The 26,738-nt window shown below is 44.3% G+C and overlaps 3 gene segments (V, D, J or C); all 3 read left to right on the top strand.

The window, feature by feature from the left end:
• Positions 1 to 3,096: 3,096 nt before the first annotated feature.
• LOC125282250 (immunoglobulin heavy variable 3-74-like) lies at positions 3,097 to 3,695 on the top strand. The segment is given in 2 exon segments: positions 3,097 to 3,203; positions 3,307 to 3,695. Coding segments are annotated over 2 exon segments (435 nt in total).
• A 6,946-nt stretch (positions 3,696 to 10,641) lies between these two features.
• Positions 10,642 to 12,396, top strand: LOC113249149 (immunoglobulin heavy variable 4-59-like). The segment is given in 3 exon segments: positions 10,642 to 10,687; positions 10,769 to 11,089; positions 12,278 to 12,396. Coding segments are annotated over 3 exon segments (486 nt in total).
• Positions 12,397 to 17,530: 5,134 nt separating this feature from the next.
• LOC125282249 (immunoglobulin heavy variable 3-23-like) lies at positions 17,531 to 18,128 on the top strand. The segment is given in 2 exon segments: positions 17,531 to 17,636; positions 17,740 to 18,128. Coding segments are annotated over 2 exon segments (435 nt in total).
• Positions 18,129 to 26,738: the final 8,610 nt, after the last annotated feature.

The following is a 26,738-nucleotide window of genomic DNA, read 5'->3' on the forward strand; positions in this document are numbered from 1 at the left end:
CAACTGCACAAACCCTGTTTCTCTCTGTATTTCAGGTAAAGTCTGGAAACAATCATCCTGTCCCCATCACAGGACAAGTTCCACATTCCTCATCATCCTGCCCACTCTGTCCTGCGGGTGGATCAGGGAGGCAGCAGGTCCTGTGGGTGGAGCACAGGTCCACGTCCTGGGTGCATTCTCACCCCAGACTGCTCTTGGACACCCCACAAACCCTCTGAACTTCTGAGGGTAGGTTCACATCGCTTTATGGAGTAACATGACACTAGGCCCCAAGATTTGTGTGAATATGTAAAAACTAAGCAGCACACCGAGCCCAAGTGTGTATTCTGCAAAGTCATATAATCAAAAATCCGAGTTTCCCAAATGTCACTAGCACCAAATCAAAGGCATTCACATCTGATCTGGTCTCTGCCCTTCTCTGTCAACATAGGTCCAAGTTCGCTATAGAGTCAGAGGACATGCAAATAGGGCCTTCCCTCCACTGATTAAACCAGCCCAGCCCCGACCCCAGTGATGGGAGAGAAGCTCCAACCCCAGCATCCCCAGCTGTTCCCATTCAGTGATCAGGAGAGGACACAGAAATGTCACCATTGACTTTGTGCTTGGCTGAGTTTTCCTGGACACTATTTAAAACGTAATTTATGGTGACCGAGAGACACTGAATATGTGAGTGCATATGAGTGAGAGAAGCAGTGGATGTGAAACAGTTTTCTGACCAGGATGTCTTGTGTTTGCAGGTGTCCAGTGTGAGGTGCAGCTGGTGGAGTCTGGGGGAGACCTGGTGAAGCCTGGGGGGGTCCCTGAGACTCTCCTGTGCAGCCTTTGGATTCACCTTCAGTAGCTATGGCATGAGCTGGGTCCACCAGGCTCCAAGGAAGGGGCTGCAGTGGGTCTCATGTATTAGCTATGATGGAAGTAGCACAGGCCGGGGAACCTGGGGACATGAATGTGTAACTGTCTCCAGAGGCAGGAGGACAGGAATGTTCCAGATCAAGCATGCAGGAAGGAAGAGTGAGGGAATTCTTCCTCCCTCTGCATTTCATTCTGTTCAGAACCTTAATGGATCGGATGACGCCCACTTACACAGAGACCATGGATGTGAATACCAATTTCTTCTGGAAACAGCATTACAGGCACCCACAGAAGCAATGTTTGATCTGGGCACCCATGGCCCAGTCACGCTGACACAGAGTTAACCATCACTCATCAACCTTGGTAAACCTGGGCATCCATATGCATCTGTGTAAATCACACTCATTGTGAATATAAAGAAAAGAACACGGTCATAACTTCACCTTCTATGATACACATCTCCTGCATGTAACCAAGAACACAAAATCCCTTTACCACAGTAAAGAAAAACATTGATAACCACATATCAATACCAGGGGAATTCACGCCATACTCATGGCAATGGACAGGTCATCTAAGCAAAGATCAACAAAGAAACAAGAGCTCTGAATGACACATTGGCCGAGGTGGACCACACAGATATATATACAGCATTTCAACAAAAACAACAGAATACTCATTCTTTGCGAGTGCTCATGGACATTATTCCAGAATATCAAATACTGGGTCACAAATCAGGTCTCAACAGGAACCAAGAGATTTGGATCATTCCCTGCATATTGTCAGACCGCAATGCTTTGAATCTGGAAATCACTGTGAAATCATTCACAAGAGGATATTTGGAAGTGAAAGAGCACCCTACCAAGTAATGAATGAATGAACAAGGAAATAAAAGAAGAATTTTAAAAATCATGTAAGCTAAGGAAAAGGAAACACACCTGTTCAAGACCGTTAGGAAACAAAAAGTTGGTCCTCAGGAAGAAGTAGACTGCAATAAAAACCTCTCTGAAGAATTTAGAAAAATCTCAAATCCACAAGCAAATTTTACACCTAAAGGAGCTGGAAAAAGAACAGCAAAAAAGGCCTAAACCAAGCAGAAGAAGAGAAATAATAAAGATTAGAGCAGAAAGCAATGAAATAGAAACCAGAAAACAGTAAAGCAGATCAATGAAACTAAAATATTCTCTGAGCACCATATCTACATCTGCAGGGTGAGAAGCAAATTTATTGTATAATCAGAAACTGGGAAAAATTCTTATCCCAAACAACCATTTAAAAAATAAATACTGCTATGTTCACTGCTAGGAAAGCTGCCAAACATTAAGATACATGATTCTTGCTACAGACAGCAACATGGTAGAATTCTCAAGATTTATGGAGAGAAATTTTTTAAAAGTCCTACAAATGAAATTACATACATTATAATTGCACATCTATAAATTCCTCAAGATTAAAACTAGTCTAAGTAACATGAGAAATACCCAAGTTATGTGGGTACAGGGTGAAGAAGGGAAGGAGGATGAGGAATTCCAGGGAAAACATAGGAAATATTAGGGAGAATTGATTTCCTGACTCTGGAAAGCTTGATTGTGACACTGGTTTATCCTATCACACATTCTGCACGTGTGCAGTGTATCCTATGTCTAGTAACTCATCAAAAGTAATAAACACAGAGATGATGCTGGAGGACCACATAGACACTGAAATGTTAGAATATCCACCTGCACTTACTTTAAGTAACTGAGGCTCTCCTTACTTTAAGTAACTCTGGAGCAGGTAACATCATCCTGTCCCCATTACACCAGGGGTTCAACATTTCCCACGAGCCTGCCCTATGTGTCCTCGCTGTTTCAGGGGCAGGAGGTCGTCCTTGGACACTGGGGCTCATTCTAAACCTGCATGTGTTCTTGGACAAGTCACAGATCTTCTAAAATTCTAGGTGTAGGTTTATGATTCCTTGTGGGACAACATGACACCTATCCTGCAGGATTTGTGTGAGTATGTACAAATGAAGTCGCACAAGGAGGCTATGTACATACATGAAAGTTATATAATGAAAAGTCATATTTTTTTTCAAAAGTGGTCAACACCACCAAAACAAAGGCAGTCACATCTGCTCTGGTTACTGGCCTCTATGTCAGCATAGATCCCAAGCTGAATATATAGTCAGAGGTCATGCAAATAGGGCCCTCCCTCTGCTGATTAAAACAGCCCAACCCTGACTCTGCAGATGGGAGAGGAGCCCCAGACCCAGAGTTTCCAGGTGTTCCAATCAGTAATCAGGACAGAACACAGAGAGCTCACCATGGACTTGGTGCTCGGCTGGGTTTTCCTTGTTGCTCTTTTAAAAGGTAACTCATGCTGAACAAGAGACATGGAGTGTGTGAGTGGATCTGAGGGAGACAAACAGTGGGTGTGTGACAGTTTCCTGACCAGGATGTCTTGTGTCTGCAGGTGTCCAGTGTGAGGTGCAGCTGGTGGAGTCTGGGGGAGACCTGGTGAAGCCTGGTGGGTCCCTGAGACTCTCCTGTGCAGCCTCTGGATTCACCTTCAGTAGTTACTACATGAACTGGGTCCGCCAGGCTCCAGGGAAGGGGCTACAGTGGGTCGCATACATTAATAGCGGTGGAAGTAGCACAAGCTACGCAGACTCCGTGAAGGGCCGATTCACCATCTCCAGAGACAACGGCAAGAACATGCTGTATCTGCAGATGAACAGCCTGAGAGCCGACGACACGGCCGTGTATTATTGTGCGAGTGACACAGTGAGGGGACATCAGTGTGAGCCCAGACACAAACCTCACTGTAGAAGGGGATCTGGACCAGCAGGGGGTGCTCACTAGTCACCAGTTCTGTCCTTAAGCCCCACGAGCAGCTGCAGATGGAGGTTGTGGGCAGGTTTCCTGTCAGGTTCTGGGGCTTCCTCTCCACAGAGCAGTTGCCCACAGGGACCCTCTCTGCACATATAATCCTGTACTTACCTCTTCATTCTCTGACTTAGAAAATTTTTCTAATGGTAAAGCAGATATAGTAAAAACCACGAAAAACAGAGTCACTCACAATGGTTATTCCTGTCCCTAAATACCAATGAATTACAAATATCCTGGTGCTCACATCTGAACCTTCACAGGAATCCCAGCTATACTCACTATGCATCACAGGACCACCCAGCTCAACGTGCAAACATCCTAGAAGCAGCATTAAGTGCGTGCTGGACATGAGGCTCCAGAGGCATCGACAATGCAAAGCAAGTGCAGAATGTGTCTTGGTGGGGGTCACCGTCATAAACCAAATCACAGCATCAATGTTAGTGACAACGTGGGAAAGCAGTGGACACCTTCCTGGTGTTGTGTGGATGTGCAATCTGAAGACCTCTCTCTCTCTCTCTCTCTCTCTCTCTCTCTGTCTCTCTCTCTCTTTCTCACAAACACACACACACGCACGCACACACACTGACTACACAAGGGTATAAAACCTTTAACACGTTCACCTGATTTCTCTAGGAAATGTGGTCCTACAACAGAAATACACAGATACAGGAAGAACTCAAGAAGCAAGAATAATCTGAGATAAGCAACTTAAATTTACACCTAAAGGACCTAGAGAAAGTACAACTGAAGCCTAATACAGCTGAAGGAAGGAAATAAAGATTGGAGAAGAAATAAATATAAAAAAATGTTATAAAAACTAAAAAAAAAACACAACAGATCAGAAAAAGTGTTATACACAAGTAACGCATCATGGAACACTACATCAAAAACTAAGAATATAGTGTATGGTGACTAACATAATAAAAAAAATATTATAAAAAGAAGGAAACCAAGGTTAAACACTATAAAAATGTCTATCCTGAACAGAGGAAATTACACTCTCAATGCCAGCTCTAATAAAATACCATTGGCATATTTCAAAGAGCTGGAACAAACAATCCTGAAATTTGTATGGAACCAGAAAAGACCCAAAAATGACTAGGGAATGATGGAAAAGAAAGCAAAAGCTGGTAGCATCACGTTGCCTGACTGCGAGCTATATTCCAAAGCTGTGATCACCAAGACAGCACGGTACTGGCACAAACACACACATATCAGTGCATCAGAAAAGAGACTCCAGAAATGGACCCTCAAATCTATGATCAACTACTCTTGGACAAATGAAGAAAACAATATCCAATCGATAAAAGTTAGTCTCTACACTAAGTGTTGCTGGAAAAACTGGACAGCTACAGAGTGAAGAATGAACGTGGACCATTCCGTTACACCCTACACAAAGACAAACTCAAAATGGATGAAAGACATCAATGTGAGCCAGGAATCCATCAAAATCTTTGAGGAGAATATAGGCAGGAACCTCTTCGACATCAGCCACAGTAACTTCTTTAAGCACACAACTCCAAAGGCAAGGGAAACAAGCAAAAGTGAAATTTTGGGACTTCATCAAGATAAAAAGCTTCTGCACAGGGGCGCATGGGTGGCTCAGTCGTTAAGCATCTACCTTCGGCTCAGGGAGGGATCCTGGCGTCCTGGGATCGAGCCTCACATTGGGCTACCTGCTCTGCTGGGAGCCTGCTTCTTCCTCTCCCACTCCCCCTGCTTGTGTTCCCTCTCTCACCGGCTGTCTCTCTATCAAATAAATAAATAAAATCTTTTTTAAAAGCTTCTGAACAACAAAGGAAGCAGCCAACAAGACTAAAGGGCAGCCCAGAGAATAGGAGAAGATACTTGCAGATGACATTTCAGATAAATGGCTGATATCCAAGATCTCTAGGACTTATCAAACTCAACACCAAAAAAACAAAAAACCCAGTCAATAATGGTAGGAGACATGAGCAGACACTTCTCCAAAGAAGACAAACAAATCACTAATGGATCATTAGCCATCAGAGAAATTAAATCAAAACCACCTTGAGATACCACATTACACTAGTTAGAATGGCAAAAATTGGCAAGGCAAGAAAAAAAATGGTGCAGAGGATGTGGAGAAAGGGAAACCCTCTTACACTGTGGGTGGGAATGCAAGTTGTTCCAGCCACATTGGAAAACAATATGGAGGTTCCTTAAAAAGTTAACACTCGAGCTACCCTATGACTCAGCAATTGCACTAGTAGGTATTTCAACAAACAGATACACAGTAGGGAAAAGAAGGGTCATACGCACCCCAATATTCCTAGCAGCAACGTCCACAATAGCCAAACTGTGGAAGGAGCTGAGATGCCCTTCAACAGAAGAATGGATAAAGAAGATGTGGTCCGCACACACAATGGAGTATTACGCAGCCATCAGAAAGGATCAACCATTGCATCAACATGAATGAAACCGGAGGGGTTATGCTAAGTGAGCTAAGTCAGCAGAGAAACAAAATTATCACTTGGTTTCCTTACAAGTGGAATATAAGGAATAGCATGGAGGACATTAGGAGAAAGAAGAGGGAAAAGAAGGGGGGAATTAGGAGGGAAGATGAACCATGAGAGACGATGGACTCCAAGAAACAAACTGAGGGTTTTACAAGGGAGGCGGGTGGGGGGATGGGCAGGCCTGGTGACGTTTATTAAGGAGGGCACATATTGGGAGGAGTTAAGATGGCAGAGGAATAGGGGTCCCCCTTTTCAGCTGGTCCCCTGAGTCGCGCTGGATATGCACCAGACCATAATGAAAACCCACGGAATCAGCCCGAGATGCAGGAAGATACATCTGAATCTCCAGAAATGAACATCTCCAGCACTGAGTATTGAGGTACGAAGAGGGGAGGCGTGAATCCACGCACAGAAATCGGAAGATAAACTAAAGGGAGAGGGGGGCAACGCAGTCAGGAGCCAGGAAGCAGTAGCCACCTGCACTGGGAAGCAGGCCAGACTTGCAGACCCGCACCCACGAGTGCGCAGACTGAGACCGTGAGCCTGGGCACACCCCTGTGACCAGACTGAAAATGGGCTCTCCAGAGTACCCACGAATCACTGAAAGAGGGAGCTCAGGGGCACGCACAGGAACTGGGGCAGCTGGCGGTTTTAGATGCACAAAGAACAGAGACATGCTGGCCCTGGAAGTGAGGGCTGGGACACCGGCTGTGGCGCGCACAACACAGGACGCTGCACGGTGTTCAGCAGCACCGACAGAAACAGAGTTAAAGAGGCCAAAAGAGCTCAGTGGAGAGCAGACTGAGATCTCTCTGTTCTGAGACAGAGGCTAGGATTCGGCCACTGCTGCTCTGATGATCAGAAGAGCCACAGCAAACCGCCAGGGAAAGCCGCCAGAGAAGAAAAGCCTGGAAATACCGGCTCAGTGTGCCCATCCCCATCCCCCCTCGCAGGGGACACAGAGACTTTACCCAAACAGGGTTCCCTGAGTATCAGCGCGACAGGCCCCTCCCACGGAAGGCAGGCTGAAAAATCAAGAAGCCCACATCCCTAAGGTCCCTATAAAACAAGTGCGCACTGCCTTGGTCCTGAGCAATAATTTGGGCTCTGGACAACCCCACAACCTCTCCTCATCAGAATGAGGAAAAGGAAAATCTCCACCCAGCAAAAAAAAAAAAAAAAAAAAAAAAAAACGAGTCTGCGGCCTCTGCCACAGAACTGATGGATATGTATATAACAAAATTATCAGACATGGAGTTCAGAGTAACAATGGTCAAGATGATGTGTAGACTTGAAAAAAATATTAACAAAAATATTAACGAGAATATGAAATCTCTAAGGGCAGAAATGAGGGCAAATATGGCAGAAATTAAAAATGCTATGGTGGGGAGGGCAGGTATTGCATGGTGCACTGGGTGTTATACGCATCTAATGAATCATCGAACTTTACAGCAAAAACCAGGGATGCACTCTATGGGGACTAACATAATATAATAAAAATATTTTAAAAAATAAAAATGCTATGAATCAAATGCAGTCAAACCTAGATGCTCTGACGGCCACGGTACATGAGGCAAAGAACGAATTAGTGAACTGGAGGATGGGATGGTAGAAAGAAAGTTGAGACAGAAACTTGGCTCAAAAAATCCAATCTCAGGAATGTAGGTTACGGGAGACTCAATGACCTGTTCCAATGTCAGAATCATCGGCATCCCTGAGGGGGTGGAGAAAGAGAGAGGTCTAGAAGAGATATTTGAACAAATTGTAGCTGAAAACTTCCCTAATCTAGCAAAGGAAACAAGCATTCGTAGGAAGATCGGTAGGAGAAGAAAGGGATAAAGAAAGGGGGGGGTAATCAGAAGGGGGAATGAAGCATGAGACACTATGGACTCCAGGAAACAAACTGAGGACTTCAGCGGGGAGGGGGGTAGGGGAATGGGATAGGCTGGTGATGGGTAGTAAGGAGGGCACATATTGCATGGTGCACTGGGTGTTATATACAACTAATGAGTCATGGAACATTACATCAAAGAGCAGGGATGTACTGTATGGTTACTAACATAATATAATGGAAAAAGAACATTATAAAAAAAAAATCTGTGTCTTGATGCCCCGCAGTGTTGATCCCCTCTGCGACTCTGGTGTGCTGGCCCTACATGGGGAGGGGCATTATATATTCTAATGGTAAACCCCTGTGACTCAGTTGGACTGGGTGTGAGACGGGACCTTCATGAGCTGTTCCAGAGATTACCTCATTCCTTAAACACAGGACACCCCATGAGAAAGCTCTTCCCTGTTGCAGGTGCAGAGTGGGGTGTGGGACTGGCAGCATCATGGCTTCCAGGATCTGCTGGAACATGAGGTCCAAGATCACATCTGAGGGTCTGTGCTCTACCTGTGGGGACCAGGAAACCCCATCAGTCGTGCCAGCTGGAATCTGTGGGTGTTCAGAGACTCAGGAATCTGACCTCCTTCCTTTGGCTCATCCCATCACCTCAGGGCAAACTGTAAACGAGGAGCTTGACATTAGTAATTTCGTAATGTACTTGCTAATACTAGGGAACAAAGGATGCCCAGAGAAGGAACAATGAAGACAGAAATGATGAAATAAACAAGAAAAGCAGTATATCACTATGAATTCTATCAGGAGTTCTCAGTGGAATCGAAGAAAGCAAACAACGTGAACCTGCTAATTTGTAACCTTACAAGAATCTTTCCCCTACTACCATGTGTGTTGAAATCTCCTGTGTGTGAGACAGAAGTTAGGAGGAGAGGAAAAGAGAGAGAACATGCAACAGAGAAAATGACTTTTCCATTACAGATTCATTAATCATAAAGTCTTTATAATACATGCAGGAACCTGTCCATGAGGACCTCAAAGGACAGAGAAATCAAGGTAAAGAAGCTCCATACTCCAGACGCTGTGTGAACGTTCACGTCCAGCTTCCCCTTCACCCTCCTCTTTCCCATGAGGATTTGGGGTCTGGATGGAGATGGGGGCACATCCTGGGGCTTGGACCACTTTAGATGCCTGTGTAGTAGGGTCTGCATGTCTCATGTTCTGTGGGAAGGGAACACCTCTCTTTCTGACTCAGTTAAATGTGTTCCTCCCTAGAACCATCTGTCTCAGGGTGAGTAAAGGACCATATGACTTGGATTTTAGGTGTTATTTTTTATTTAAATTCATTTAGCCAACATATAGTACATCATTAGACTCAGATGTAGTGTTCAACAATTTATCAGTTGCATATAAACATTTCTATTCCATGGATGTAACTAGAGGGTATCGTTCTGAGTGAAATAAGTCAATCAGAGAAAAACAAATATCATATGGCTTCACTCATATGTGGAAAATAAGAAAAAGTGCAGAGGGGGGCGCCTGGGTGGCACAGCGGTTAAGCGCTTGCCTTCGGCTCAGGGCGTGATCCCGGCGTTATGGGATCGAACCCCACATCGGGCTCCTCTGCTGGGAGCCTGCTTCTTCCTCTCCCACTCCCCCTGCTTGTGTTCCCTCTCTCGCTGGCGGTCTCTATCTCTGTCAAATAAATAAATAAAATCTTTTTAAAAAAGTGCAGAGGATTATAGGGGAAGGGAAGGAAAACTGAATGGGATGTCATCAGACGGAAGACAAACCAAGAGAAACTCCTAACTATAGGAAACAAACTGAGGGTTAGGGAAGGGAGGTGGGTGGAGGCATGGGGTGACCGGGTGATGGGCATTAAGGAGGGCACTTGATGTGATGAGCACTGGGTGCTGTACGCAACTGATAAACTATTGAACACTACATCCGAAACTAATGATGTACTATGCGCTGGCTAGTTGAATTTAAATAAAAGTAAAAACAAGAGGAAAAGAAGAAACGCATACCCACTTAACACCCAATCCTTCTGCCTTGCTATCCACATGATGAGCTTGTTTCCTTATGTAAATACTTGCATATAGTTCCTAACACCCCCTTTTGCAGACGGAAACGTGGACCATCATTTCCAGGACCCATACCATTAGGAGAGAATTACCCTAAGAACGCAAGCAATCACGGTCTGGACCCTGGACTACTGCCTCATCCTCCAGGTATGTGAACAGGTGAATCTGAAGGTTAAAATTGCAGCCCACAGTCAAACAGCCCAACAAGAGAACACAAGAGAACCTTCATGAGGTTTCCAAATCTTCATCAACTCCAGCACAAACCCACTCAAGTAACTGGGACTGGAGAACAGTTCAGGCAGAACTCAGCCTAGATCACTAGAAACAGGCTCAGTGGGTCCTCACACCACCCACCATGGGGACACCAAGAACTAGTGACTGTCACCAGGGCTCAGGATCTTTTAATGCTTCCCCGTCTCTGCAGGGACCCACATGCAAATCACCTGGGTGCTCCCAGAAGAAATCGGCATCACAGGCAGAAGCCAGTGTGCTGGGTCTCCATCCTGCAGACAGCCATGCAGATGCTGTGGTCCCTCCTCTGCCTTCTGGCAGCTCCCCTGGGTAAGGGTCTGGATGCTCTGGGATAGACGGGGGCCTTTCTGTGGGATGGGACCGAATCACCATGACTCTCTTTGTCCCTAGGTGTCCTGTCTCAACTTACACTTCAGGCGTCAGGCCCAGGGCTGGTGAAGCCCTCACAGACCCTCTCTCTCAACTGTGTTGTCTCTGGGAGCTCTGTCACCAGCAGTTACTATTGGAACTGGATCCGCCAGCGCCCTGGGAGAGCATTGGAGTGGATGGGGTACTGGACAGGTAGCACAAGCTACAACCCGACTTTCCAGGGCCGCATCTCCATCACTGCTGACACGTCCAAAAACCAGGTCTCCCTGCAGCTGAGTTCTGTGACCACCGAGGACACGGCCGTGTATTGCTGTGCCAGAGGCACAAAGAGGAGACATCAATGTGAGCCCAGACACAAACCTTCCTGCAGGGACACAGTAGGGGCAGGACAGCAGGGGCCCTCAGAATCCACCAGGGGGAGCTCAGGATACCAGGGGGCTCTCAGGACACCTGGGGGAGCTCAGGTCACCAGGGGGATCGCAGGTCACCTCTGGGAGCTCAGGTCACCAGGGGGTGCTCAAGAGTCAGGGGCACTCAGGAGAGAAGGGCACACTCAGATCAGCGTGTGGCACTGAAGACCCACAAATACACTTTCCACACCAGCAGCAGGTGCAGGTGGAGAGTAAACGCTCGTCTCCTGTCACCGTGTGGGGCATCCTCTCCATAAAACAGTTTTCCCAGGGGCCTCTCTCGAATAATGATTTCGTCTTACTCTTACATCTGTGAATACAAAGGTTGGTTGTAACAGGAGAAAACTATACTTCCATGCACAAAAAGCAGAACGTCACTTACACGGCTTCAGCTTTTCCCTAAATGACAATTATATACAGACATTCTGATGTCAGTCTGCTAAATCTGTAAAAGTTTAAGCAGGACTCAACAACACAGCACCACACAAACCAGTGTACGAACGACGAGCCAGTAAAATAAAGTTCATGCTGGACATCAGGCACAGAAGCATCATGAAGCCAAAGCCAGAGGAGAACGGCCCTAGTGCTGGGGGTGTTGTGTGGACACCATGCTCACAGCATCTAGTTAGCTGACATCATCCAGAAGCAGAGGGACCCCCACCAAGCTTGATACAGTTGGGGAATCAGATGATACGACACACACATGGGAGAATACACAATGCTTATCGATCTCAGGGAATGTCACACAGCGTGTCAGAAATGCTTTAATAAAACCAGGAAAGGACATGACATCAGGGATTTTCTCGTGGCTCAGTGCTGGAAAAGTCCCAAGGGATCTAGAACATCAAAGGCACAGAATCTCGGCTTTCCTATCCGATGTCCCATGTGTGGTGCAGGAGAAGACAGAGCAAGGGGGCTTCTGGTGTAGTAATGAATCATCAGAAGATAAAGTCTCATGCCTAATTCCATGCAACTAGAAAAATAAGTGAAAAGGAAGAGAACTGATCAAATAGGTGAAGACCACCTGAGTCCCTAGAAAATGAGAATGATAACATATAAGCTGACAATACTAATAAGGAAGCTATTAGAAGTGGACTGAGGTCTTGCCGGGTGTCTGCAGTGGAAGCTGTCCACTCCCCAAGGTCACCCGCTGGTTCTGAAGGTTCTGTGTTCACCGTGTGCACGCAGAGACCAGAAGTTTCTACTGGATCCATGAGAATCCTCACTTTGAGGTGCTAGAGGGGAGGGGCTTTTCATCTGCATGGAATCGCTCATTGATCCTCAGTTGTTGACTTCAGCTCAATGTGTGTGACCTCCACCATCCTCACAAAGAAACCTAACAACAATGTGATGGGACGAGGAGTTGGGCCTTAGGGAGGCACTTAGGTCAGGAGGGTGCAGCCTCATGATGGGAGTAGTGCCCTTACACACCATGACTGAGAAAGCTCCCTGCCCCCTGATTCCATGTGCGGTGACAGGCAATGGACATCCCAGGATGAGGGTGCTCTTCAGACATCACATCTGCCTGCACCTTGTCCTGAATATTCCAGACTCCAGCACTGTGAGAAATGAGTGTCTGTTGTTTAAAACCACCCAGTCTGTATACAGTGTTACAGCAGCTGGAACAGAATAAGACATTTCTCTTTTGATAATGATTTCATTTATTCATTTATTTGACAGAGAGAGACACAGACAGCGAGAGAGGGAACACAAGCAGGGGGAGTGGGAGAGGAAGAAGCAGGCTCCCAGTGGAGCAGGGAGTCTGATCTGGAGCTTCGTCCCAGGACAACGGGATCACGCCCTGATCTGAAGACAGACGCTTAATGACTGAGCCACCCAGACGCCCCAAAATCAACATTTCTAAAAACAAGTATTTAGATGCCCAAATCCCCTTCTTGCCTCAGCTCAGCAGATGGCTGCCAGGCTATTCTCATCCCAGTCAATGTTGAGATTTACTCTCTGGGGAGGTCTCTGAACTGCAGGATACCAGGCACATGTCCTAAGCCCTACTCCTTAGACCCCTAACCCTAACCCCAAATCTAACCCTAACCTAACACAAACAGTAACCATAAACATTACATGATGAGGGAATTGAGTAAATAAATGAATAAATACGAATTCCCATGTGTGAAATTGAGTTCCATGAATATCTACATAATAGGAAAACCCCCAAAGCTAAATAAAGTCCCTCATCGATGCAAAGGTACTCCCCCACATCTACTCCAGGTTAGTTGTTGCCGTGGAGACCATATAAATAATACATTCTCTGAACTCCACACCTTCAAGTCAGGCTAGGAAGCAACTTGATTGAAATACCAGAAACTGGAAATGATCCCAATCCTAAACAACTGATTAAAAGAATTAAATTCTCCTGTGTTCATTGTCTGGAATGCTGCCAGGAATTAATAGTGATTTTTGCTACACACAGCAAAACGGATGTGATCTCAAGGGTTGATGCTGAGCAAATTAAGCCTTAAAAATAAAAGCACATATATCATAATAAAACATCTATACATCCTAGAAAATTAAAGCTAGTCTACAGTAACAGAGAAAAATCAGTAGTTATGTGGGAACAGGGTGAAGAAGAGAAGACAGGAAGGAGGAATTCTAAGAGAAACAGGAAGATGTAAGAGGAATCTATTTTCTCACGTGATAATGTTGAGTCTAACATCAGTGATGACCATATCACGCACTCTGCACGTGTGCAGTGCATCCTGTGTCAAGTACACGCATCACAGCCGTTACAGATTCTCACAGAGATGACTCAGGAGCCACGCAGACATAGTGACATGTTAGAGACTTGAAAGTACACCTGCACAAACCCTGATTCTCTCTGTACTTTAGGTAAAGTCCGGAAACAATCATCCTGTCCCCATCACAGGACGAGTTCCACATTCGTCATCAGCCTGCCCACTCTGTCCTGCAGGTGGCTCAGGGAGGCAGCAAGTCCTGTGGGTGGAGCACAGGTCCACGTCCTGGGGCTCATTCTCACCCCAGAGCTGCTCTTGGACACCTCACAATCCCTCTGCACTTCTGGGAATAGTTTCATATCTCTTTATGCAGTAACACGACACCTAGGCCCCAAGATTTGTGTGAATATGTAAAAACTAAGCAGCACACCGAGCCCATGTGTGTATTCTGTAAAGTCATATAATCAAAAATCCAAGTTTCCCAAATGTCACTAGCACCAAATCAAAGGCATTCACATCTGATCTGGTCACTGCCCTTCTCTGTCAACATAGATCCCAAGGTGGCTATAGAGTCAGAGGACATGAAAATAGGGCCCTCGCTCCACTGATTGAACCAGCCCAGCCCCGACCCCAGCAATGGGAAAGAAGCTCCAGCCCCAGGATCCCCAGGTGTTCCCATTCAGTGATCAGGAGAGAACACAGAAAACTCACCATTGACTTTGTGCTTGGCTGAGTTTTCATGGACACTATTTAAAAGGTAATTTACGGTGAACAAGAGACACTGAATATGTGAGTGCATATGAGTGAGAGAAACAGTGGATGTGACACAGATTCCAGACCAGGATGTCTTGTGTTTGCACGTGTCCAGTGTGAGGAGCAGCTGGTGGAGTCTGGGGGAGACCTGGTGAAGCCTGGGGGGTCCCTAAGACCATCCTATGCAGCCCTGGATTCACCCTCAGTAGTTCCTGGATGAACGGGGCCTGGCAGGCTCCAGGGAAAGGGCTGCAGAGGGTCTCATGTATCAGCTATGATGGAAGTAGCACAGGCTGGGGAGCCTGGGGACATGAATGTGTAACTGTCTCCAGAGCAGGAGGACAGGAATGTTTTAGATCATGCATGCAGGAAGGAAGAGTGAGGGAGTTAACCATCACTCATCAACCTTGGTAAACCTGGGCATCCATAAGCATCTCTGTAAATCACACTCATTCTGAATATAAAGAAAAGAACACGGTCATAACTTCACCTTCTATGATACACATCTCCTGCATGTAACCAAGAACACAAAATCCCTTTACCAAAGCAAAGAAAAACATTGATAATCATATATTACTAGCAAGGGACTTCAACACTCCACTCCAAGCAATGGACAGATCATCTAAGCAGAAGATCAACAAAGAAACAAGAGCTTTGAATGACACATCACACCAGATGGACCTCACACACATATACACAGCATTCCATCCTAACACAACAGAATACTCATTGTTCGTGAGTGCTCACGGACTTTATTCCAGAATAGATCACATCCGGGTCACAAATCAGGTCTCAACAGATACCAAGAGATTCCGATCATTCCCTGCATATTTTCAGACCACGAGGCTTTGAAAGTGTAAATCATTGTGAAATCATTCACAAGAGGGAATGTGGAAGTGAAAAGCACCCTACTAAAAAATGAATGAGTGAACAAGAAAATTAAAGAAGAATTTAAAATATGGACTCTGGGAAACAAACTGAGGACTTCGGGGGGAGGGGGAATGGGATAGGCTGGTGATGGGTAGTAAGGAGGGCACGTATTGCATGGTGCACTGGGTGTTATATGCAAGTAATGGATCATGGAACTTTACATCAAAAACTAGGGATGTACTGAATGGTGACTAACATAATGTAATAAAAAATAGTATTATGAAAAAAAAAGATTACGGACCAAATGCTACTCAGGAATAAGGAAAGATTGAGGCACTTAATGAATGGCAGAGGCTAACATAGGTGGGATAAAATTTCTTTGGGGATATTTTAGTTCTGTGAAAGTCATGTTTATGAATTTCCTGTCATATTGTCCCTTTGATCTTTTAAAACGTGAAATAGAAAATAAATGTCCTAAGCACAGGTAACGTTGAATAAACAAATGTTTGAGAATGGCAATCAGACCACTAATAATGGCACATGCATTCAGAGAGGAGATTGCAAAGAGGTACACATGCTACTGCGAGAAAATGACTAAAACAATAAACGCTTAGCTCAAATCCTGAATGTTGGACAGTATTAAAAAATCAAAAGGAAAGGACTGAAATCAAGTGTAAAATTAAAATGTAATCATATAAATTTCATCAATAAATCATCTTCGCTTATTAAAAATCAAAATCATGGAAGCAAAGGAAAAGGAAACACAGCTGTTCAAAACCTTTAGGAAACAACAAAGGTGGTCCTAAGGAAGAAGTACACTGCAGTACAACCCTCTCTCAAAAATTGAGAAAAACCTCAAATCGACAAGGAAACTGTACACCTAAAGGAGCTGGAGAAAGAACAGAAAATAACACCTACCAAGGAGAAGAAGAAAAATAATAAAGATTAGAAGAGAAACCAATCAAATAGAAACCAGAAAAACACTAAAGCAGATCAATGAAACAAATACATTCTCTGAGCTCCATATCTACATCTGTAGTGAGAAGCAAATTTATTAATAATATCAGACACTGGAAAAAATTCTTACCCCAACCAACCACTTAAAAAATAAAATTCTGCTATGTTCACTCTAAGGAAAGCTGCAAAACATTAAAATACATGATTCTTGCTACAGACAGCAACATGGCTGAATTCTCAAGTATTTATGCAGAGAAAAAAAGTCCTACAAATGAAATTACATACACTATAATTGCACATTTATAAACCCCTCAAAATTAAAACTAGTTTAAGTAACAGGAGATATAGCCAAGGTATGTGGGGACAGGGTGAGAAAGGGAAGGAGGAGGAGGAATTCCAGGGAAAATACAGGAAAATTTAGTGACAATTGGTTTGCTGAATCTGGATAATGCTGATTGTGACTACAGTGTTTATCACATGACACATTCTGCATGTGTGCAGTGCATCCTGTGTCCAGTACACTCATCAAAACTAATAAACACAGAGATGACCTGGGAGGAACATATAGATATTGACATGTTAGAAAATACACCTGCATGAACCCTGATTCTCTCCTTACTTTAAGTAACTCTAGAGCAGGTAAAATCATCCTGTCGCCATTACTTGAGGGGTTCAACATGTCTCACGAGGTTGCCCTCTCTGTCCTCGGTGTTCAGGGGCAGGAGGTCGTCCTTAAATACTGGGGCTCATTCTACCCCTGAATGTGTTCCTGGACACCTCACAAACCCTCTAAAATTCTAGGTGTAGGTTTATGATTCATTTGGCACAACATGACACCTATCTGCAAGATTTGTGTGAATATGTAAAAACGAAGTCCCACATGGAGGCTACATACAAACAGGGGAAAGTTAAATAATGAAATATGGTATTTTTTCAAATGGTCAATACCTACAAAACAAAGGCAGTCACATCTCTTCTGTTTACTGGCCTCTAAGTCAGCATAGATCCCAAGCTGAATATATAGTCAGAGGTCATGCAAATAGGGCCCTCCCTCTGCTGATTAAAACAGTCCAACCCTGACTCTGCAGCTGGGAGAGGAGCCCCAGACCCAGGGTTTCCAGGTGTTCCAATCAGTAATCAGAACAGAACACAGAGAGCTCACCATGGAGTTGGTGCTCGGCTGGGTTTTCCTTGTTGCTCTTTTAAAAGGTAACTCATGCGGAACAAGAGACATGGAGTGTGTGAGTGGATCTGAGGGAGACAAACAGTGGGTGTGTGACAGTTACCTGACCAGGTTGTCTTGTGTCTGCAGGTGTCCAGTGTGAGGTACAGCTGGTGGAGTCTGGGGGAGACCTGGTGAAGCCTGGGGGGTCCCTGAGACTCTCCTGTGCAGCCTCTGGATTCACCTTCAGTAACTATTGGATGTACTGGGTCCGCCAGGCTCCAGGGAAGGGGCTGCAGTGGGTCGCAGGTATTAGCAGTAGTGGTGGTAGCACATACTACGCAGACTCCGTAAAGGGCCGATTCACCATCTCCAGGGACAACGGCAAGAACACGCTGTATCTGCAGATGAACAGCCTCAGAGCTGACGACACGGCCGTGTATTACTGTGCAAAGGACACAGTGAGGGGACATCAGTGTGAGTCCAGACACAAACCTCACTGTAGAAGGGGATCTGGACCAGCAGAGGGTGCTCACTAGTCACCAATTCTGTGCTTAAGCCCCAGGAGCAGCTGTAGATGGAGGTTGTGGGCAGGTTTCCTGTCAGGGTCTGGGGCTTCCTCTCCATAGAGCAGTTTCCCCCAGGGGCCCTCTCCTCAGACATGATTCTGTGCTTACCTAAACACTCTATGGCTTAGAAAATAATTTAATGTGAAAACGGCTATAGTAAAAACCACAAAAAACAAAGTCACTCACAATGTCTATTCCTGTCCCTAAATACCAATGAATTACAAATATCCTGATGCTCAGCAACTGAACCTTTACAGGAATCCCAGCTGCACTCACTAGGCATCACAGGACCACCCAGCTCAACGTGCAAACTTGCTAGAAGGAGCATTAAATGTTTGCAGGACATGAGGCTGCAGAGGCATCAACAATCCAAAACAAGTGCAGAAAGAGTCTTGGTGGGGGTCACTGTCTTAAACCAAATCACAGCATTAGTGTTAGTGACAACGTGGGAAAGCAGTGGACAACTTCCTGGTGTTGTGTGGATGTTGATTCTGAAAAGATCTCTCTCTCTCTCTCTCTCTCTCTGTCTCTCCCTCTCCTCTCTCTCTCTCTCTCTCTCTCTCTCTCTCTCTCTCTCTCACACACACACACACACACACACACACACACACACACTCCCAGTCACTACACAGGGGGCTAAAACCTTTATCACATTCCCTTAATTTTCTAGGAAATGTGGTCCTAAGAGAGAAATATACAGCACAGAGAAGACCTCAAGAAGCAAGAAAAATCTCAGATAAACCACCTAACCAGAGAAAGTACAAGTGAACACTAAATATAGCACAAGGAAGGAAATAGTAAAGATTAGAGCAGAAATTAAAAAAATAAATAGTATAAAAACTAAAAAAAAGAAACAACAGAAAAGATAAAAAACCAAGAATAAACATTGTTGAAATGTCTATCCTGAACAGAGGAACTTACACTTTCAATTTCATCCCTATTAAAATACCATTGACATTGTTTTTTAATAATGACTTTTTATTATATTATGTTAGTCACCATACAGTACATCCCCAGTTTCTGATGTAAGGCTCAATGATTCATTAGTTGTGTATAACACCCAGTGCACCATGCAATACGTGCCCTCCTTACTACCCATCACAGGTCCATCCCATTCCCCCACCCCCCTCCCCTCTGTAGCCCTCACTTTGTTTCTCAGAGTCCATAGTCTCTCATGTTTCATTCCCCCTTCTGATTACCCCCCTTTCTTTATCCCTTTCTTCCCCTACTGATCATCCTAGTTCTTATGTTCCACAGATGAGAGAAATCATATGATAGTTGTCTTCCTCTGCTTGACTTATTTCACTTAGCATTACCTCCTCCAGTGCTGTCCATGTTGTAGCAAATGTTGAGAACTCCTTCTTTCTGATAGCTGAGTAATATTCCATTGTATATATGGACCACAACTTCTTAATCCAGTCATCTGTTGAAGGGCATCTCGGCTCCTTCCACGATTTAGCTATTGTGGACATTGCTGCTATGAACATTGGGGTGCATATGGCCCTTCTCTTCACTACCTCTGTATCTTTGGGGTAATCACCCAGCAGTGCAATGGCTGGATCATAGGGTAGCTCAATTTTTGACTTTTTAAGGGACCTCCACACTGTTTTCCAGAGTGGCTGTACCAACTTGCATTCCCACCAACAATGTAGGAGGGATCCCCTTTCTCCACATCCTCTCCAACAATTGTTGTCTCTTGCCTTGTCTATTTTTGCCATTCTAACTGGCATAAGGTGGTATCTCAGTGTGGTTTTGATTTGAATTTCCTTGATGGCTAATGATTTTGAACATTTTCTCATGTGTCTGTTAGCCATTTGTATGTCTTCATTGGAAAAGTGTCTGTTCATATCTTCTGCCCATTTTTTGATTTGTTTATTTTTTTCTTGTGTATTGAGTTAGAGAAGTTCTTTGTAGATCTTGGATACCAGTCCTTTATCTGTAGTGTCATTTGCAAATATATTCTCCCATTCTGTGGGCTGCCTCTTAGTTTTTGACTGTTTCCTTGGCTGTGCAGAAACTTTTAATCTTGATGAAGTCCCATAAATTCATTTTATCTTTTGTTTCTCTTGCCTTTGGGGATGTATCATGAAAAAGGTTGCTTTGGCCGATGTCGTGGAGGTTGCTGCCTATGTTCTCCTCTAGAATTTTGATGGATTCCTGTCTCACATCGAGGTCTTTCATCCATTTGGAGTTTATTTTTGTGTATGGTGTGAGATAGTGGTCAAGTTTCATTCTTTTGCATGTAGCTGTCCAATTTTCCCAGCACCATTTATTGAAGAGACTGTCTTTTTCCCACTGGATGTTTTTTCCTGCTTTATCAAAGAGTAGTTGCCCAAAGAGCTGAGGGTCCATTTCTGGGCTCTCTATTCTGTTCCATTGGTCTCTGTGTCTGTTTTTGTGCCAGTACCATGCTGTCTTTGTGATCACAGCTTTGTAGTACAGCTCGAAATCCGGCATTGTGATGCTCCCGGCTTTGTTTTTCCTTTTCAACAGTTCCTTGGAGATTCAGGGTCTTTTATGGTTCCATACAAATTTAAGGACTATTTGCTCCAGTTCTTTGAAAAATGTCATCGGTATTTTGATCGGGATAGCATTGAAAGTGTAGATTGCTCTGGGTAGCATGGACATTTTGACTATGTTAATTCTTCAGATCCATGAGCATGGAATATCTTTCCATCTTTTTATGTCTTCCTCAATGTCTTTCAAGAGTGATTTATAGTTTCTAGAATATAGGTCCTTTACGTCTCTGGTTAAGTTAATTCCAAGGTAATGTATGGTTTTTGGTGCTCTTGTAAATGGGATGGATTCCCTAATTTCTCTTTCTTTGGTCTCGTTATTCGTGTATAGAAATGCAACTGATTTCTGAGCATTGATTTTGTATCCCACCACATTACTGAATTGCTCTATAACTTCTAATAGTTTGGGAGTGGCTTCTTTTGGGTTTTCCATATAGAGTATCATGTCATATGCGAAGAGAGACATTTTGACTTCTTCTTTGCCGATTTGAATACCTTTGATCCCTTTTTGTCGTCTGATTGCTGTTGCAAGGACTTCTAGTACTATGTTGAATAATAGTGGCGAGAGTGGGCATCCTTGTCGAGTTCCTGATCTTAAGGGAAAGGCTTCCAGCTTTTCCCCTTTGAGAATAATATTTGCAGTAGGCTTTTCATAGATGGCTTTTATGAGATTGAGAAATGTACCCTCTATTCCTCCACTCTGAAGGGTTTTAATCAGGAAAGGATGCTGTATTTTGTCAAATGCTTTTTCTGCATCATTTGAGAGGATCATATGGTTCCTGAATCTTTTCTTGTTGATATGATGTATCACGCTGATTGATTTGTGAATATTGAACCACGCTTGCATCCCAGGTATGAATCCCACTTGATCGTGATGGATAATCCTTTTAATGTACTGTTGGATTCTATTAGCAAGTATCTTGTTGAGGATTTTGGCGTCCATATTCATTAGGGAGATCGGTCTGTAATTCTCCTTTTTGAGGGGGTCTTTGCCTGGTTTGGGGATCAAGGTAATATTGGCCTCAGTAGAATGAGTTTGGTAGCTTTCCTTCTGTTTCTATTTTTTGCAATAGCTTTAGGAGAATAGGTATTATTTCTTCTTTGAATGTTTGGTAGAATTCCCCAGGAAAACCGTCCGGGTCTGGAGTTTTGTTATTTGGAAGGTTGTTTATCACTGACTCAATTTCTTCATAATTAATTGGACTGTTTAAGAAATCAATTTCTTCCGGTTTCAATCTTAGTAGTTTATAGGTTTCCAGGAAGGATTCCATCAGTTCCAGATTGCTAGGTTTATTGCCATATAGCTGTTGATAAAAATTTCTAATAATCCTTCCAATTTCAATGGTGTTTGTCGTGACCTCTCCTTTTTCATTCATAATTTTAATAATCTGGGTCCTTTCTCTTTTTTTTTTTTGGATAAGTCTTGCCAGTGGTCTGTCAATTTTATTGATTCTCTCAAAGAACCATCTTCTAGTCCTGTTGATCTGCTCTACTGTACTTCTGGTTTCTGCTTGATTGATTTCAGCTCTAATTTTGGTCAACTGCTTCCTCGTGCGTGGATTAGGCCTGTCCCTCTGTTGCTGTTCCAGCTTCTTGAGGTGAGAATATAAAAACTGCATGTTAGATTTTTCTATTCTTTTGAGTGAGGCTTGGATGGCTATGTATTTCCCCCTTAGGACTGCCTTTGCAGTATCCCATAGGTTTTGGATTGTTGTATTTTCATTCTCATTGGTCTCCATAAATTGTGTAATTTGATTTTTGATTTCCTGGTTTATCGAGTCATTCCTGAACAGGATGGTTCTTAGTCTCCAAGTGTTTGAGTGTCTTCCAAATTTTTCCTTGTGGTTGAGTTCCAATTTCAGAGTGTTTGGTCTGAGAATATGCAGGGGATAATTTCAATCTTTTGGTATCAGTTGAGACCTGTATTGTGTCCCAGAACATGGTCTATTCTTGAGAATGTTCCATGGGCATTAGAATAAAATGAGTATTCTTTGGTTCTGGGGTGTGGTGTTCTATATATATCTATGAGGTCCAACTCGTCGAGTATGGCATTCAAAGCCTTTGATTCTTTGCTTAGTTTTTGCCAGGGTGTTCTGTCTATTTCTGAGAGTGGAGTGTTGAGGTCCCCTACTATTAATGTATTTTTATTTATATGTCTCTTTATTCTGGTTAAGAGTTGGCTTGTGTATCTTGCTGCTCCCCTGTTGGGGGCATATATATTTATAATTGTCATATTCACTTGTTGAATACTTCCTTTAAGAATAATATAGTGCCCTTCTGCATCTCTAACTATAGTCTGTAGATTAAAATCCAATTTATCTGATATGAGAATTGCTACCCCAGCTTTCTTTTGAGGTCCATTTGCGTGAAAGATGGTACTCCATCCCCTTACTCTCAGTCTGAATGCATCTTTGGGTTCGAAATGAGTCTCTTGTAGACAGCAAGTGGATGGGTCATTTCTTTTTATCCAGTCTGCAACCCTGTGGCACTTTATGGGATCGTTCAAACCATTCACATTAAGACTAAGTACTGAGAGATATGATTTTAATGATGCCATGTTGCCAGTAAAGTCTTTGTTTGTATTGGCTGTGACTTTCTGTTCTGTATCACTCTTGGGGCCTTTTTACCTTTATAGAACCCCCCGTAATATCTCCTGTAGGGCTGGTTTCGTGGTTACGAAATTGGTTAATGACTGGCGATTCTGAAATGTCTTCATTTCTCCATCAATTCTGAATGACAGCCTTGCTGGAGAAAGGATCCTTGGCTGCATGCTTTTTTCTGAAAGAGCTTTAAATATGCTCCCCCAACCCTTTCTCTCATTTCAGGTCTGTGTAGACAGGTCTGACGTAATTCTGATGCCTTTGCCTTGGTACGTGAGAAATTTCTTTGCCCTGGCCGCTTTCAATACTGTATCCTTGGATCTAATATTTGCGAATTGCCCTATGACGTGACGTGGCGTAGGTTTGTCGTGGTTGAGCTTGGGAGGGGTCCTCTCTGCCTCTTGGACACGAATGTTTGTTTCCCTCGCTAGTTTAGGGAAGTTTTCAGCTACAATTTGTTCAAATATCTCTTCTAGACCTCTGTTTTTCTCCACCCCCTCGGGGATGCCGATGATTCTAACATTGGATCGTTTCGTTGAGTCAGTAATCTCCCGTAACCTACATTCGTGGGCATGGATTTTTTTAAGACCATCTTCTATTTTCATTTTTTCCTCTATTAACCCATCCTCCAATTCACTAACCGTTTCCTCTACTTCGGTGACCCTGGCCGTCAGAGCCTCTAGTTTTGCCTGTATTTGGCTCCTAGAATTTTTAATTTCTGTCAGATTTGCTCTCATTTCTGTCCTTAGGGATTCTATATTCTCAGTAACCTTTTTGTTAATACTTTTTCCAATTCTACTCATCATTTTGACCATCATTACTCTTAATTCCATTTCTGATACTTTGGTTACATCCATATCCATCATTTCTGTGGCAGAGGCCACAGACTCACTGTCTTTTCTTTGCTGTGGAGGACTTCTCCTTCTTGTCATTCTGATGAGGAGAGGTTGCGGGGTTGTCCAGGGCCCACATTATTGACTGGGTCCCAGGCTGTGCCCCTTGTTTTATAGGGATCTTAGGGATGTGGGCTTCTTCTTTAAAGATTTTATTTATTTATTTATGTGGCAACCAACCAGCGAGAGAGGGAACAGAAGCAGGGGAGTGGGAGAGGAAGGAGCAGCCTCCAAGAGTAGGAGCCCGATGTGGGGCTCCTTTCCGGAAAGCCGGGATCACGCCCTAAGCCGAAGACAGGTGCTCCATGACTGCGCCACCCAGGCGCCCGGGTTGTGGCCTTCTTGACTTTTCAGCCTGCCTTCTGTGTTCTGGGGGAGGGGCCTGCCGTGCCGATACTCAGGCAACCCAGTTTGGGTAGAGTCTCCGTGTCCCCTGCGAGGGGGGATGGGGATGGGCACTCTCTGAGCCGGTATTTCCAGGCTTTTGTTCTCTGGCGGCTTTCCCTGGTGGTTTGCTGTGCCTCTTCTGATCGTCAGAGCAGCAGCGGCTGAATTTCAGCCTCTGTCACAGAACAGAGGGATTGCAGCCTGTTCTCTACTAATGTTCTGGCCACTTTAACTCTGTTACTGTTGGTGCTGCTCAACCCTGCAGCGTCCCAGGATGTGCGCCCCACACCCGGCATCCCAGCCCACACTTCCAGGGCCGGCGTGCCTCTGTCCTTTGTGTTTCTAACGCCGCCAGCTGCCAGCTGCCCGGCGCACGCTCCGGAAGCTCCTGGTCTCAGTCTGGATCCAGTGAGCGCACCGGGATTCCGGTGTTCTGCGAGATGCCTGGTGGTACGTGCACCCAGCTCACCGTCTCAGTCTGCTGTTTTGCAGGTGCTGTCTGCGAGCCCCGCCCGCTCCCCCGAGCAAGTGACTACCGCTTTCTGGCGCCCGAACGCGGCGGCTCCCTCCCCCTTCCATTTATCTTCCGATATCTGTGCACGGTTTCATGGCTCCCCGCTTCGTACCTCAATACTCAGTGCTGGAGATGTTCATTTGTAGAGATCCAGATGCATCTTCCTGCGTCTCAGGCTGGTTCCGTGGTTGTTTAGGCTGGTCTGGTACCTATCCAGCCCGACTCGGGGCACCGGCTGAAAAAGGTGACTCCTACTCCTCTGCCATCTTAACTCCTCTGGAGTTGTATCTTGAAAGAAGTTACTGTGGCTGAGGTCAAATAGGATACTGACTAAATTCTCCTCTATGATTTTGATGGCTTCCTGTCTCACATTGAGGTGTTTCATCCACCATGATTTTATCTTTGTGTAGGGTGTAAGGGAATGGTCCAGTTTCATTCTTCTATATGTAGCTGTCCAGTTTCCCCAGCAACACTTATTGAAGGGACTGTCTTTTTTCCATTGGATATTTTTTTCTTGATTTGTCAAAGATTAGTTGACGGTAGAATTGAGGGTCCATTTCTGGACTCTCTCTTTCTGTTCCATGGAGCTGTGTGTGTGTTTTTGTGCTAGTACCATGCTGTCTTGGTGATCACAGCTTTGTAACATAGCTTGAAGTCAGGCAACGTGATGCTGCCAGCTTTGGTTTTCTTTTCCATCATTCCCCTGTCAATTTAGGGTCCTTTCTGGTTCCATACAAATTTCAGGATTGTTTGTTTGGGCTGTTTGAAAAATGTCAATAGCTCTTTGGGCAACTACTCTTTGATAAAGCAGGAAAAAACATCCAGTGGAAAAAAGGCAGTCTCTTCAGTAAATGGTGCTGGGAAAATTGGACAGCTACATGCAAAAGAATGAAACTTGACCACTATCTCACACCATACACAAAAATAAACTCCAAATGGATGAAAGACCTCGATTTGAGACAGGAATCCATCAAAATTCTAGAGGAGAACATAGGCAGCAACCTCCACGACATCGGCCAAAGCAACCTTTTTCATGATACATCCCCAAAGGCAAGAGAAACAAAAGATAAAATGAATTTATGGGACTTCATCAAGATTAAAAGTTTCTGCACAGCCAAGGAGACAGTCAGAAAAACTAAGAGGCAGCCCACGGAATGGGAGAATATATTTGCAAATGACAGTACAGATAAAGGACTGGTATCCAAGATCTACAAAGTACTTCTCAAGCTCAATACACGAGAAACAAATAAACAAATAAAAAAATGGGCAGAAGATATGAAAAGAAACTTTTCCAATGAAGACATACAAATGGCTAACAGACACATGAAAAAATGTTCAAAATCATTAGCCATCAAGGAAATTCAAATCAAAACCACACTGAGTTACCACCTTACGCCAGTTAGAATGGCAAAAATAGACAAGGCAAGAAACAACAATTGTTGGAGAGGATGTGGAAAAAGGGGATCCCTCCTACATTGTTGGTGGGAATGCAAGTTGGTACAGCCACTCTGGAAAACAGTGTGGAGGTCCCTTAAAAAGTTAAAAATTGAGCTACCCTATGATCCAGCCATTGTACGCTGAGTGTTTACCCCAAAGATACAGACATAGTAAAAAGAAGGGCCATATGCACCCCAATGTTCATAGCAGCAAAGTCCACAATAGCTAAATCG

Source organism: Ursus arctos, unplaced genomic scaffold (genome assembly GCF_023065955.2).
Source record: "Ursus arctos isolate Adak ecotype North America unplaced genomic scaffold, UrsArc2.0 scaffold_25, whole genome shotgun sequence".
Taxonomy (NCBI): domain Eukaryota; kingdom Metazoa; phylum Chordata; class Mammalia; order Carnivora; family Ursidae; genus Ursus; species Ursus arctos.